We start from the raw sequence: 16,681 nt of genomic DNA, 5'->3' as shown, positions 1-16,681 counted from the left end.
GCATGACACAGCTATGAGAATGTCTAAAATTAAAATAATAATACCAAGTTTTGACAAAGATGTGGAACATCTGGAACCCTCATACACTGCTGGTGAGATGTGAAATGGTGCAGCCACTTTGGAAAACAGTTTGTAAAGTGATTAAAAAGTTAATTATACACCGTATCATACAACCCAACCATTCCAGTCTCAAGTATTTAGCCTAAAGAAATGAAAGTTAATGCACACAAAGACTTGTCATGAATGTTCCCACAGGCTTTATTTGTATTCATCAGAACTGGAGACTACTCAAAGTCTTGCAATAGGTGAATGGTTAAATAAATTGTGGTATCTATATAAAGAAATATTACTCAGCAATAAAAAGAAATGAACTGTTGATACATGCAACACTGTGGATGAAATTTAAAGTAAATATGTTGAGTGAAAGAATCTAGTATGTATTCTGTATGATTTGATTTATGAATTCTAGAAAATGCAAACAAATCTATAATGACAGAAAGCAGATCAGTGCTTGTCTGGATATGGGGAGAAGGGAGAGAACAGGGGGGGCAGGAGATAGGGCTTACAAGTGAGGCACAAGGAAACTTTGGGGTGATAGGTATGCTCAGTATTTTTGGATTGTGGCAACAGTTTTATGGATGTATACATGTCAAAACTTACACATTTTATATTTTATATGTAGTTTATTATACTTTGATAATATACCTTATAATTATCCCTTAACTATTATACCATAATAATACCTTATACCATAACATATTTTTCTTATGGTAATAAGTATAGCTTATATAACAGTTTTTTTGTTTTTTTGTTTTTTTTTTTAAGGCAAAAGCATTGAATTCACTGTAAAGTACAAGTCCAGATGTATGGTTGTATCTAGAGCTGAAAAATAACAAAACAAAAATAAAGTGCCAGGAATGTTGAAAATAAAACAATAAAAAAAGACAAATCACAGAAAAATTTATCCTTACCTCCCAACTTCACATAAAATTAATTCCAGTTGGATTAATGACCTATAATGTTCTCAGAATTTATATGGAATTTCTACAAATCAATAACAGAACAAAACAGCCAAATGAAAAGGAAACCCCTTAAACAGTCAAATCACAGAAGAGGAAATACCAATAGCTAATCAATACAAGAAGAGATGCTCATGCTCAAGGAAAGCAAAGCTCCCCCAACCCCTGAGATTTCACCACAGACCAAAGAGATAGGTGAAAAACGAGATCTGACAGTACCTAGATGTTGGTGAGGATGTAAAACAAGAGCGCTCATTGCTGCTACCGGGAGCTGCTACCAGGAGTGTAAAGTGGTATAACAGCTTCATAATACAATGTGGCACATCCTAATCAGGTTGAGAACACTCAGTGTTTATGAACCAGCTGCTGCACTCCTACGTAGTCATCTGGAGAAACTCTTGCAGCAGGTGTTTTCAAGGAAGTAACAAGAATATATAGATAGCAACTTATTTAACGGCCAAAAATCGGAAAAACTTAAATGTCCAAAAGAAAGAAATTGATGATTCAACTTCATTAAAACAGAAATATTCATATAATGGAATCGTGTAACAGTTTTAAAAAGTATAAACTAAACCTGCACATTGTTACAGAAGGATGTATACATTACAATACTATGTACAGAATTTATAAACATGAAAAGCAACACTCTGTATGGTTGAAGGATCATCAAATGGAAAAAAAAGGATAAAGGCAGTCCTGAGAAATGCTAATCCATAAACTGGATACTCAGGGGCGAAGTCGAGGGGCAAACACAACCAGTATGGGGCTGTGGCCTGGTTTTATGTTTTATTTCTCAGGCTGCAGGGAAGGCACACTGGTGCTTATTGCATAATTCTTCATACCCTGTTGTAATCTTAAATAATCCATCATAAAAAAATAATGTTATGGGAATTCATGGAGTAGAACTGGTGCACAAAAAAGTTACCAAGTTAAAAACAGAAACTGGACAGTATCTAGAAGGAGCAGATGATTCAGGCTCAGAAGACAAGTACTATGTTGAAGATCAGGCCTACCAAGAAAAGCCCAATAGGGAGATCCTATTCATGCTGGAGAATGGACACCAAATGAGCAGAGTGAGACCCCTGGGGGAGGAGCGGGGGTGCGGTGCCAGGGAAGCCCTCTTTGGGGTGAGCAGTTTGGAAGGGAGGCCTGGAGAACAGCTTCCCCTGGGAGATCACAGATGATTCTCCTTCCTCATCTGCTAAGCTCTTCAACTGGCCCGTCTCCTTGTCTACCTGGTGCTTTCCACTCACCTGGACAAAGGTCCAGAAGACATTCACTCTCATCTTTCCAGGGCTCATCTCCTTGTTCCAGTTGTGTGATGAGTTCTGGTTTGGAAAAGGCAATTCCTATTCACAGGGAAAGAAACCGAGGGGACCTTGGGTTAGTTGCTTAAAAGGCTATCACAGAACTCAGTCAGCTGGGGAATGCAACAATGCAGAAGGGAGCAGGGAAGCACAAAGTGGGGACAAAGGCTCTCTGAATGCTGAGAAAAAATGGCTAAAGCGAGGGGGAAATCCTGGAGCTACAGGCACTATGCTGATTCTCCTGTGTGCTTGAGTGAATACAAATATTCCCCCATTTAAAACACGTTCACTTGGGAGGAGTGACCAGGCCTTAAAAGAGGCCTGGAAATATGAAATGCAGTCAACTACACAAACACTCATAACTTCACTACTTTCAACTCTATAGAATCCAGACATTCACTGGGGGTATGGGGAAAATATTATTCTTATTTCTCAGCCAAAAGCATGATGGTTGTTACATAAATCTTAAAATGCCCACAAACAGAGGCCAAGACCTGAGAAGGACCATCCTTACCTAGCGACACCAAGTGGCTGTAGTTCTCCAGCATTACATCCCGATACAGGGTCCTCTGAGCAGGACTTAGGATCTTCCACTCCTTCTCGGTGAAGGCCACAGCTATATCCTGGAAGGCCATTAATGCCTGTAACACAAATACATCCCTGCTCACTCAGGAGCCAGCCATGCCTACTAGTCAACCTAAGCCACTAACCAGGGCCGAGGCAGCAAGAAGATTGCCGGGGGGCACCCGAGTGAGATACACAGATCCTGTTTTTAGCCTGAATCCTGGTGCCATGTGTTAATCCTCTCCTCAACATTGCTAGCAAGTCTATTTAAGAGTTCTCTATTCTGTTCTATTGATTGCTATGTCTATGACACTGTTAAAAAGTTTTGATTACTGTAGCTATATATATAATAGGTCTTGAAATCAGGTAGGCTGATTCCTCCCACTTTTTCATATGAAAGGTTATTTTAGCTATTCTAGAACACATGGCTCTCCACATAAAATTTAGAATAATCTGTCTATAACTACCAAAAATATTTCTAGAATTTTGACGAGATTTGCACTAAACATGTATATCAGTTCGGGGAGAACTGACATCTTTACTATGTTGCCTCTTCAAATTCACGAACAGAATGTTTCTCCATTTATTAAGATGTTCTTTGATTTCTTTCATCAGCATTTTGTGGTTTTCAGCAAACAAATCCTATATGTTTTATTAAGAATTTCTTTTTAGTGATTTTAATGGTATTGTAATTTTTGCTATAATTTTTATTTTTCAATTAGTTTACATACAATATTATATCAGTTTCAGGTGTACAACACAGTGATTAGACACTTATATAACTTACAGTGATCACACCAATAAATCTAGTACCCGTCTGAAACCATACATAGTTATTACAATATTACTACTATATTCCCTATGCTATACTTTATATCCCCATGACTATTTTGTAACTACCAATTTGTACCTCATAATCCCTTCCCCACTTCATGCAACCCCCTCACACGCTCTCCTATCTGGCAACCATCAAAATGTTCTCTGTATCCAAGAGTTTCTGTTTTGTTTGTTAGTATATTTTGTTTTTTTTTTTTTATATATATAAATGAGATCAATGCTATTTGTTTTTGCCTGACTTATTTCAGTTAGCATAATACTCTCTAGGTCCATCCATGTTGTTGTAGATGGCAAGATTTTTCTTTTTATGGCTAATATTCCATTGTATATGTATACCACCTCTTCTTTATCCATTCATCTATCGATGGAAACCAAGGTTGCCTCCATATCTTAGCCACTGTAAACAATGCTGCAATGAACATATGGATGCATATGTCTTTTTGAATCAGTGTTTTGGGTTTCTTCGGATAACTATCCAGAAGTGGAATTGGTGGGTCCCTCTTTGTCTCTTGTTATAGCCTTTGTTTTTCCTTTCTTTTTTTTTTTTTCAGTATTATATTAGTTTCAGGTGTACAACACAGTGAGATTAGACTTTTATATAACACATGAAGTGATCATACCAATAAATCTAATATCCATCTGAAACCGTAGTTATTACAATATTATTAACTATGCCTCTTATACTCTATATCCCCATGATTATTTTCTAACCACCAATTTGGACTTCTTAATCTCTTCCCCCTTTTAAGCCATCCTCCTAAAGCTCCTCCCATTTGGCAACCATCAAAATATTCTCTGTACCTATGAGTTTCAGTTGTCTATTTTGTTTTTTTAGATTCCACATATAAGTGAAATCTCCTCCCATTTGGCAACCATCAAAATATTCTCTGTACCTATGAGTTTCAGTTGTCTATTTTGTTTTTTTAGATTCCACATATAAGTGAAATCATATGGCATTTGTCTTTCTCTGCCTTACTCCACTCAGAACAATAACCTCTAGGTCCATCTATGTTGTTGCAGGTGGCGAAATTTCATTCTTTTTTATGGCTAATATTCACTTGTATGTATATGTGTGTGTGTGTGTGTGTGTGTGTGTGTGTGTGTGTGTGTGTGTGTGTGTGTCTGTGTATGAATGGATAAAGAGGATATTATATATATACTATATATATAATATATATATATTTTATATATATAGTGTGTGTATATATATGAATGGATAAAGATATTATATATATATAATAATATATATATACATGTGTCTTCAAGTGGGCCTCCTTGGGTTCACCTTGTTTGGGACTTTGCGCTTCCTGGGCTTGTATGTCTATGTCCTTCACCAGGTTAGGGAAGTTTTCCATCATTATTTCTTCAGACAGGTTTTTAATTCCTTGCTCTCTCACTTCTCTTTCTGGTACCCCTATGATGCAAATGTTGGTATGCTTCGTCTTGTCCCAGAAGCCTCTTAAACTATTTTTTTTTCTTTTCCTGTTCTGACTGGATATTTCCTGCTACCTTGTGCTCCAAATCACTGATTCAGTTCTCTACTTCATCTAATCTACTGTTGATTACTTCTATTCTTCATTTAAGTTATTGTATTTTTCACTTAACTAGTTTTTTATATTTTCTGTCACGATTTTTATGTTTCCTCTTTGACATTCTTACTGATATCATTGAGCATCCTTATAAATCAGTGTTTTGAACTACGCATCTGGTAGATTTCTTATTTCCATTTTGTTTAGTTTATTTATTTATTTTTTCCTGAAGCTTTGTTCTACTCTTTCATTTGGAACATGTTTCTTTGTCTCCCCATTTTGGCTGCATCTCTGTTTATTTCTATGTATTAGGTAGAGCTGCTACATCACCCCATGTTGGGAGAATGACTTTATGTAGTAGGTGTCCTGTGGGGCCCAGTGGCTCAGTCTCCCTGTTACCTGAGCCAGGTGCTTCAGGTATGTTTCTTGTGTGGGTTGTGTGTGCCCTCCTGTAGTAATTGAGGCTTGACTGCTGTTGGCATGTCAATATGAGGGACTGACTCTCAGGCTGAGGAGCTGTCGTGCAGGGCCTGACCCTATGCAGCAGGATTTGGTTTAGCAGTGCCCTGGTGCCCTTTGGGTCAGTCATTTGTGGAGGTGGTTGGATGGTGCTGTGGTCTAAAACTGGCCACCAGGTGTGCTGTGGTCTAAAACTGGCCACCAGGTGTGTTGGTTCTGAGGCATCTTGAGAGGTGCTCTAGTGCAGGCCAAGGTCAGCTGCTGCCTGTGCTCTAACAGAGGTCACTTGATACAACCTACAAAGTGATCTGCCAATGGTTACCACTTGCACTGGGCTTAGAGGTGCCTGGAAGAGATTAAGCAGTAAACTGAGGCTGGCTGCTGCTACTGCTGGGCTTAAGGCTGCTTAGCAAGAGGTATGGACTACATCAAGGCCAGATGCTGCTTGTTTGTGGTTTGTGAACCTTTGAGAGGTTTTAGGAAAGTTAGCAGCATTAGTCAACATAGGCCATTTGTATGGAAAAGCCACTGGAAATGGCTTGGGTGGGCCCACCAGTTAGGTATGGGAATCACCAGGGAATCACCAGGGTGAGATAAAACTGATGTTAGCTAGGCTGATGAAGATTCAAATACAGTACATGCCTGAGTGGTGGGAGGGCTCAACAAAGGAACAATGGCTACTGCCAGCACTTCTTTCTGGGAGAAAATTGCCCCTTCAGCCCTCTCCCTGAAGCTAGACAATTCAGCTCCTCCCCACATGTCCCTAACAACTTTCTAGCTGCTGCCCCAGTGGTGGAGCTCAGAGCAAGTAAGTCCATCAGCAAGTAAGTCCATGCATAAGACCTTTAGGAGGAATGCGTGGGACTCCAGGAGCCCTCCATCTCATGCAGCCATACTCTCTGCTGGTTTTCACAGCCATGAGTTATGGGGATTTCTTTCCCTGGCACTGGAACCTTGGGCTGGGAAGCCTGCTGTGAGGATGGAACCCCTGGCTATTCACAGGGGACTTCTGCAGCCAAGATATCCCTCTTGATTTTTAACCACCACACGTGTGTGTGTGTGACTGGCCCCTTTGTGTCTCTGACCCTCCTACTGGTCTCAACATGGCTTCTTTTGTATGTCCTTAGTTATCGGAACTCTGTTGAGCTAGACTTTAGGTATTACGAAAACAAACAAACAAACAAACAAACAAAAAACCAGAAAAAACAAGTTTTGCAGGGTGTGAAGAGACTGGAATCTTTGTTCATTGCTAATGAGAAAAATAAAATGGCATGGTTTCTATGGAAGAGTTCAACAGTTCCTCTAAAAGTTAAGCAAAGAACTAAAAGCAAGGACTCAAACAGATATGTTATACCAATGTCCATAACAGTATTATTCACAATAGCAAAAAGGTGGAAACAAAAATGTCTATCAAAAAATAAAGAAAACACAGTAAGTGTGTGTGTATACACATACAAGTGTATATTATTCAGTCTTAAAAAGGAAATTCTGATACATGCTGGATCATAGATTACTCTTTAAAATATCACACTAAGTGAAATAAGCCATTTACAAAGAACAAATAGTTTGATTCCACTTATAGCAAGTACCTAGAATCAGCAAATTCATAGAGACATAAAGTTAAATATAAGTTACTAGAAGAAGGGGACAATGAGGAATGGGGAGTTACTATTAATGAATAGAGTTTCAGTTTAGGAAGATGAAAAAGTTCTGGAAATGGAGAATGATAATGGAGAATGTACAACACTGTGAATACACTTAAAATACCACTGAACTGTACAGTAAGTCCTCACTTATAAATGTCCACAGGGTCTATGACTTTAAGCAAAATGATGTATAATGAAACCAATTTTATTATAGCTAATTGATATGAACTAGAGCTAAGTTCTATAACATTATAACTAAATTACAGAACCATCACTGGGAGTTGCCTGAGGTCTGGAGGAACAGAAGTCCTACAACTGGGAACATACAAAAGAAGTCACCTCGAGACTGGTAGAAGGGGCAGAAGCAGAAAACGAGCTGGTCCCACACCCATGTGTGGCATTTGAGCACTGGGAGGGATATCTTGGCTGCTGAGGTCCCCCTGGAAAAGTGAGGGGTCCCAGTTCCACACTAGGCTCCCCAGCCCAGGGTTCCAGTGCCAGGAAGAGAAATTCCCACAACCTGTGGCTATGAAAACCAGTGGTGATTGTGGCTGAGTGAAATAGTGGGCTGCAGAGTTGCAAATGTTCCTCAAATCATTCCCCGTTTGCCCTGAGAATACCTACTGGCGGCGCTTGCGGCTGCAGTGTTTATCCTGAGGTAATTCACAAATTACAGTCCTAACCTTACCCCCAAAGTTTGCCACAAAATATCTCGCTTTTATTATTATTTCCCCATCACTCTAGTATAGCGATAGTCTTTGGAAACAAATGACATCATTCTATTTATAGCATTCTGTTTTCAGTAGTGGTATTTTCATCTGCAAAATATAGTAATTCTTGATCACTGAGAATGTCAAATCCTAGAAAACGCAGCATTCTTACACCTGATGTTAAAACATTGTTCTCAAACAGTTGTTAGTCAAAGATTCATTTGATGAATCTGATTTATGCATAAATTTCTGTTACATTAGGATTAGAGACAAGTTCTGTTTAGAAATAACTCCAAGAACAGTTTTTATATTTTGTTTCCACATTGAGAAGCAGTCAGATTTGCTTCAGCTTCAAAAAGTATGTTTATGTAAATTTAAATAAAAGCTGATAGCAAGCTACACGTTTTTTTTCTAAACAGGAAATGGGTTAAAGGGCTTACATGAGGACAGAGTCACTCGCTCTGAGTTCTAGCACTGGAGCAAGTACTTGAGTGCTGGGGACATACAGGAACTGGATTTTTGGCTTCGGTGCAAAGGCTAGAGGGCCGGCTTTCTCCCAGAGGTGCTGGCAGAGTCTGAACCTTCCCCACTCCTGGCATGTAGAGACTAGCAGCCACCATACCTGAGCTCCATCAACCTGGCTAATACTAGTCACCCTGCCTCACCCAACTTGCAAAAAACAGCAACAAGCCACCTCCAGTGTTTTTGTTTGTTTGTTTGTTTTTCCCATACAAATGGCCTGTCTTGGCTCATGCTGCAGATTTCCCAAAATCTCTCAAAAGTTCACAAAATCTAAACAAACAGTATCTGGCTTCAGCATGCCCCTGACCTCCTGCTGAGCAGCCCCAAGCCTGGCACTTATGGCAGCCAGCCTTGGTTACTGGCTTGGCCTCTTGCGGTACCTCTAAGCCCAGCACGCATGGCAGCCATCTGTGGATTATCTGGAGATTTCTGCCAGGTAGCCTCAGGCCGTGCACAGGCTGAACTTGGCCTGCAGCTGAGCACCTCCCAGAAGGCCTTGGCCTGGCACACCTAGTGGCCGGCTTAGTCCTAAGCCAGAGCTGGAGCACCACCCAGGACTGCATCTGAGGAGGACACACCCAAAGAGAAGACTAGGTAGGTACCAGAGCCCTGCTAAAGTGAATCCTGCTCTCTAGGGTCAGCCCCTCACTGGCCAATCCACACAACCAATCAGCCCATGGGTCAGTCTCTCCCACAGAAGTGCAAACAGCAACTAAGGATCAACCACACCAGGAGGGCATATACAACTCACACAAGAGACACACATTGGGTACCTCACTCAGGTGACGAGAGACTGTGCCACTGGGCCCCACGGGACACCTATTACATAAGGCTACTCTACAAACCAGGAAGCCAAGCAACTCTACCTAATACATAGAAACAAACACAGGGAGGCAACCAAAATGGGGAGACAAAAAAAAGTCTCAAGTGAAAGAAGAGAACAAAGCTACAGAGAAAGAACTCAGTTCGAAATACTGGTTATAAAGATGCTCAGTGAACTTAGGGGAAGTGTAGAGGAACTCAGTATGAACTTTAACATAAAGATAGAAAACATAAAAATAGAGATCAAAACCATAAAAAAGAACCAGTCAGAAATGAACACAATAACTGAAATGAAAAATACATTAGGGGGAATCAACAATAGATTAGATGATACAGAAGATCGAACCAGTGATTTAGAAGATAAGGTAGCAGAAAACACTGAATCAGAACAGCAACAAGAAAAAACAATAAAAAAAATGAGGATAGTTTAAGGGGCCTCTGGAACAGCATCAAGCATACCAACATTTGCATCATATGGGTACCAGGAGGAGAAGAGAGAGAGCAAGGAATTAAAAACCTATTGCAAGAAACAATGATAGAAAACTTCCCTAACCTGGTGAAGGAAATAGACATAGAAGCCCAGGAAGTGCAGAGTCCCAAACAAGGCGAACCCAAGGAGGCCCACTCGCGGACACATCATAATTAAAATGCCAAAAATTAAAGACAAAGAGAGACTCTTAAGAACAGCAAGAGAAAAGCAGTTAGTTATCTACAAGGGAGCACCACAGAGTCAGCTGTTTTCTCAACAGAAACTTTGGAGGCCAGAAGGGATTGGCATGAAATATTCAAAGTGATGAAAAGGAAGGACCTACAACTAAGATTATTTTACCCAGCAAAGCTATCATTTAGAATCAAAGGACAGATAAAGAGCTTCCCAGAGAAGAAAAAGCTAAAGTTCTCCACCACCAAGCCAGTTTCACAGGAAATGTTGGAGGGTCTTCTTTAAAAAGAAAAAAATCTATATCAATAATATGAATAATAAATAGCAATAACTACATATCAACAATTACTTTAAATGAAAAAGGATTAAATGCTCCAATCCAAAGATAGGGTGGCTGAATGGATAAGAAACCAAGACCCTTACATATGTTGCCTACAAGAGACTCGCTTCAGCTGAAAAGACACACACAGACTAAAAGAGATGGAATAAGATATTTAATGAAAAATGACTTTAAAATAGAGTCTACAAAAAGAGACACAGAAGGATCCAGTAATCCCACTTCAGAGTATTTATCCTAAGAAACCCAAAACAGTACTTGAAAAAAAAAAGACGTGCATCTATACGTCTATTGCAGCATTATTTAACCAAGATATGGAGGTCACATGGGTGTCCATCAGTGGATGAATGGATAAAGAAGAGGAGGTACTGATATACAATGGACTATTACTCAGCCACAAAAAAAAAATGAATGAAATATTGCCATCTGCATGGATGGACTTAGAGGGTATTGTGCTAAGTGAAGTAAGTCAGGCAGAGAAAGAAAAATGCTATTTGATTTCACTTACATGTGGAATCTAAGGAACAAAATAAACAAAACAGAAACAAATTCATAGATACAGAGAACATTTTGAGGGTTGCCAGATGGAAGCGGGGTTGGGAGGGAAGGGTGGGTGGTAGAGGGGGTTTAAGAAGTATAAATTGGTAGTTAACAAAATAGTGGGATATAAAGTTGGGGTCCCCAACCCCTGGGCCACAGACCAGTACTGGTCCATGGCCTGTTAGAAACTGGGCCACACAGCAGTAGATGAGTGGCAAGCAAGCAAGTGGAGCTTCATCTGTATTTATAGCCACTCCCTAGGACTCATATCGCTGCCTCAGCTCCACCTCAGATCATCAGGCATTAGATTCTCAGAGGAGCACTGGTCCCTGGTGCCAAATGGCTGAGGGCTGCTGATAAAGTATAGCATAAGGAATACAGTCAATAATATTGTAATAACTATGTCTCATATGGGTACTAGATTTATCAGAATGACCACTTCATAATTTATATAAATGTCTAATCATTATGTTGTACCCCTGAAATATGATATTGTATGCCAACTATAATTGAAAAATCAAAAAATTATAAAAAAGAGTTCTTACAGTGTCTCATTATTATAACAAAATGACACTGAAGGAAATCATGTTATTCAAGGACCTGATATGCATTTTAAAAATGGTCAAAATAGTAAATTTTGTTATATGTGTTAATAAAAAAGATTATAGTTTTTTGTAGACGTCCCTAATCATGTAGAGTTGTCCTCTGTTCCTACTGTCCTAATTTTTTCCCCCACAAATGGTTGCTGAATTCTGTCAAATGCATTTACTGCAACTGATATAATGATGTTTTTTTTTTTCTTTAGGCTGTTAATATGGTGGATTACATTAATTGAGTTTCAAATATGGAACCAGTCTTGCACCCCTGGAGTAAATGGTACTTGGCAATGGTGTATAGTTATTTTTATATATTGTTCAATTCAATTTGCTATTAATTAAATTTTTTTTTGGTCTACATTCGTGAGAGATGTTGATCTCTAGTTTTAGATTTTTCTATTGTCCTTGTCTGGTTTTGTTTTCAGTATAATACCTGCTCCATAAAGTGAACTAGAAAATGTGCCCCAACTCTCTCTTTTATGGAAGAAATCATGTAGTACTGGTGTTGCCTTCTTTAAGCATTTGGCAGAATTCCTTAGTAAAATCACCTGGGCCTATAGATTTCTTCTGTGGGAGTTTAAAAATTACAAATTGGACTTCTTTAATAGTTATAGGGCTGTTCAAAGTATCCATTCTATATTGGGCGAGTTAAGGTAGTTGGTGTTTTTCAAGAAATAGGTGCATTTTATCTGAGTTTTCAAATTTATGGGTAGATATTCTTTTGATGGATACAGAGTATGTAGGAACATTCCTTGTTTCATTCCTGATACTGGTAATTTGTGTTTACTCTTAGTCTTGCTAGTGGTTCGTTGGTTTTATTGTTTTCAAAGAAGCTCTTTATTTCACTTTCTCTATTTTTACTTTTAATTTCATTGATTTCTGCCTTTATCACTATTATTTCCTTCCATTTGTTTCTTCTGAGTTTATTTTGCTCTTGTTTTTCTAGATTCTTGAGGCAGAATCTTAGATTACACATATGTTGATTAGATTCTGTTGGTTGTTGGCGTTGATGAGTTCTTACTGATTTTAGGTCTATTCTATCATTGAGAGAAGGGTGTTCAAGTCTCCAATTGTTGATGTGTCTATTTCTTTAAATTTTCTGTTCTCATATTTTGAAGCTGTCATTTGATGCTATACATATTGAAGATCACCATGTCTTCCAGGTGAACTGACCCATTTATCATCCTGTCTGGTAACTCTCTTTGCTTTGAAGTCTGCCTAACCTGATATTAATATAGCCACTCTTGCTTTAATTTGATTAATGTTTGCATGATGCATCTTTTTGTTTTTTAGCCTTTTAATCTGCCTACTCTGACTGTATCCAAAGTTTCATTTAGATGATATATAGGGTTTTTAAAAATTCACTATGCCAGTCTTTTAGTTGGTGTATTTAGACTATTCTAATATCAGTTATTCTTTTTCTCAGTTTTCTTATTATTGACTTCCTGTGGGTTACTTGAACTTTTTTTTTTTTAGAATTCTATTTTGATTTATCTGTAGTGTTTTTTAATGAATGTCTTTGTATAACTTTTTAAGTGGATGTTCTAGGTGCTACATTATGTATACATAACTTATCAGTCTAGTGGTGTTGTCATTTTACCAATTTGAATGAAGTATAGAAATCTTGCCTCTCAATACATCTTGCCCTTCTTGTTGAAAATAGAATTTTCTTAAGTACTTCCTCTAGAATTATATCAGACCATGTAATAATTTTTGCTTCAACCATCAAAATTAGTTTAGAAAATTCATGTGTAGGAAGAGTGCCTATTGTAATTACCCATACTTTTCCTTACTTTGTTTTCATCCTGTTCATGTCACAAGTCCCCAAGACCACCCTCAGGTTTGATATTCACTAGGAGGAATCATAAGACTCATCATATACTTGTATGCATGGCTATAATTACAACAAAAGGATTCAAGGCAAAACCAATAAAAGGAAATGGTATGAGAAGCAAAGTCTGGAGGAAACCAAGAATAAGCTTATAATAATCCTCTCCCAGTGGAGTCACATATGACCCACTTAATTCCTCCAGCAATGACTTGTGACAACATGTGTTAAATGTTTTCTAACATTGAGGCTCATAAGAGGCTCAGTACCCCACTTTTTGAATTGGGGGCTGGTTACACAGGCACTTTTTGTCTAGCACATACCAAAATTCAAGATCCTAGAAGGAAAGCAGGCGGACAAAATAAACCACAGTCTACGTAGTTTTAGGCACAGTGAGCCATTAATATCAGTTCTGGTAATGGTGCCAACCTTCTGAAATGCAAGATTCTGGTGACGGCCAAAGGATAATCTAGCAAGTAGGACTCTAAGGATAGCAGTCTTAAGTTTGCAATGTTAACTCTTTACTGCATAGATGTTCCAAGATTCCTTCTTTTATTGTTTCCTTTTTGTTTATAAAATTGCCTTTACTCATTCTCCTGGAAAGAAATTCTCAGTTTTTCTTCATCTGAGAATGTCCTGATTTCCCCTTCATTCTTGAAAGATATTTTCATTTGGTAAAAGATTCAGGGTTAACAATTTTTTTCTTTCAGCCCCTGAAAAACATCGCACTCCTTCCATCTAACCTCTGTAGTTTCTGATGAGAAATCCACCACCATTTTAATAGTTTTCCCCTTTAAGAAATGTGTTTGATTTTTTTGGGGGGGGGCGGGGGGAGCTGCTCTCAAGATGTTTTCTTCATTTTCAGTCTTTAGTGTAACATTTCTGTTCCCTTCTTTCCTTTTCCGTATATTTTTTAGTATTTTCTTAGTGGTTACTTTGCAGATTACGATTAACATTAAATTTGTAAAAATCTACCAATTTAGTTACAAACACTCTGCTCCTATACTTTTCTATCCCTCTCCCCTTATTTTGTAATTGTCACAGATTACATCCTTATACATGTATGCCTATTAACACAGATTTATAATTTTTTGTTTGTCTTAAACCATATAGAAAAAGCAAAAGTTATGAACCATACAAAAATACAATAATACTTGCTTTAATATTTTCCTACAAATTTACCTTTACTTTCTACAGTTTTCTTTCTTATAGTTTAGAGTTACTGTCTAGAGTCTTTTCATTTTGGCCTCAAGCATTTTTTGTAGAGCAGATCTACTGTTCATGAGCTCTGTCAAGTTTTATTTATCTGGAAGCATCTTAATTTCTCCTTCATTCTTGAAGGATAATTTGCCAGATATGAAATTTTGTTGTCATTTTTCTTCTGAGACTTAAATATGTCATTCCACGGACTGGTGGCCTCTATGATTTCTGATGAGAAATCAGCTAATTAATCTTATTGAGGATTCCTTGTAGGTAACAAATAACTTCTCATGTGCTGCTTTCAAAATTCTGTCTTTAGGTTTTGACAATTTCACAATAATATGTCTTGGTGTAAATCTTTTTAAATTCATTCTACTTGGAGTTTATTGAGTGTCTTGGATATATAGATTTATGTCTTTTATCAAATTTGGGGAGTTTCTGGATATTGTTTTCAGAAATTTTCTTCCTCTCCTTTCCCTCTGCAATTCCCATTATGTGTATGTAAGTACACTTGGTGGTGTCTCACAGGTCTCTTAAACTCTTCATTTTTGTTATTATTTTTTCATTTTGTTCTTCAGAATGGATAATCTCAACTGAAGTATTTTTAAATTCACTGGCTCTTTATTTTGCCTGCTTAAATATGCTGTTGAACTCCTATAACACATTTCACTTCAGTTACTGTACTCTGCAGCTCCAGGATTTCTATATGGTTCCTTTTTATAATTTCTCTTTATTGTTTGTTAGTCTCTACTGCTTCAAACATTGTCGACCTAGCTCTTTTAATTCCATGTCCATGGTTTCCTTTAGCTCTTTGTGCATATTTAAGATAGTTGATTTAAAGTCTTTGCGCTTGGGCTTCCTCATAGACAGTTGGTAGGTAGGCAGTTTAAAATGCCACCGTACACTCCTGTCACAAAGTAGGAGCTTCTTTCTTCACCAAATCTTCCAGTTTTGACTAGATTCCAAAGTTCTACAAAAATTAATTTTGACAGTTTTTGGCAGCTCATTAACTGCTTGTGGAAGAGTACAGAGCCATGAATTTCCCTTACTCTGCCATTTTTGATGTTGCAGAATTATTTTTTTTTAATTGTATGATCCCGCTAATATGAAATATCCAGAGAGACACAAAGCAGGATAGTGGCTGTCAGTATCTGGGGAGGGGAGCAAATGGGGAGTGATTGTTTAATTAAAAAATGCTTGAACTAGACAGAGGCGATAATTGTACAACATTGTGAACATACAAAATGCAACTGAATTGTACGTTGTAAAATGGTTAATTTTATATTATGTAAATCTCACATCGACAAAAAGTTTTTAAGTCACTTTCAAGATGTGTTTTTAAGGGCACTTTCCATATCCTAGTAGATGACCAAAAATAACACTTTCAACAGATTAGAAACAGACTATTCTCAGGGCTCTCGCCATCCTCCATACATTCACTAAGTATCATCAGAATCTCCCCCATGTTCCTTATACTTCCTGGTGTCAATACTCTGATGTAGAGTCAGGCTCCATGTGGGCTTAGTACATGGAAACTTCCTGTATTTCACTCTATCTATGACCTTTTCCCTTTATCAATTCTCTGACATGAAACAAATCAAGAGTTTCACATTCATCGTATTTATAGGATTCTCTGTACCCTTATGAATTTTCACTTGTAGATACTCTGATGCTTGTTAAGTTGTGAATTTCGACTATAGACTTTTCCAAATTCATGACATTTGTGGGGTTCTATGGGCTGAATCATGTACTCCCAAAATTCATGTCAAAGCCTTAACCCACACTGTGTCTGTATCTGGAGATATGGCCTCCAAAGAAGTAAGCTTAAAGGAGGTCATAAAGGTGGGGCCCTAATACAATAGTCTGGTACCTTATAAGAAGAGGAAGAGACCAGGGCTCACTCACTCTGTCTCTGCCATGTCTCCTTTGAACATACAGTGAGAAGACAATCATCTGCAAGCCAGGAAAAGAGCCCTCACCAGGAAATCAACTGGCACCTTGAGCTTAGATTTCCAGTCTCTAGAACTATGAAAAATAAATTTCTGTTGTTTAAGCTACTAGTCTGGTATTTTGTTATGACAGTCCTAGCAGACTAATACAGATA

The 16,681-nt window shown here is 38.0% G+C and overlaps 1 protein-coding gene across 1 annotated transcript in view; it reads right to left on the bottom strand.

The window, feature by feature from the left end:
- Window positions 1–16,681, bottom strand: part of LOC105311214 (zinc finger protein 169) — a 42,431-nt gene that overhangs the window by 14,112 nt on the left and 11,638 nt on the right. Inside the window, 2 exon segments of the mRNA XM_023526984.1 lie at window positions 2,273–2,368; window positions 2,841–2,967. Of these exon segments, the coding sequence (XP_023382752.1) occupies window positions 2,273–2,368; window positions 2,841–2,967 (223 nt within the window).

The sequence above is a fragment of the Pteropus vampyrus genome, unplaced genomic scaffold (assembly GCF_000151845.1).
Source record: "Pteropus vampyrus isolate Shadow unplaced genomic scaffold, Pvam_2.0 Scaffold1000002048, whole genome shotgun sequence".
Classification (NCBI taxonomy): Eukaryota; Metazoa; Chordata; class Mammalia; order Chiroptera; family Pteropodidae; genus Pteropus; species Pteropus vampyrus.
Note: the sequence above shows the minus strand (reverse complement) of the source record. Positions and strands in the feature narration are given on the sequence as shown.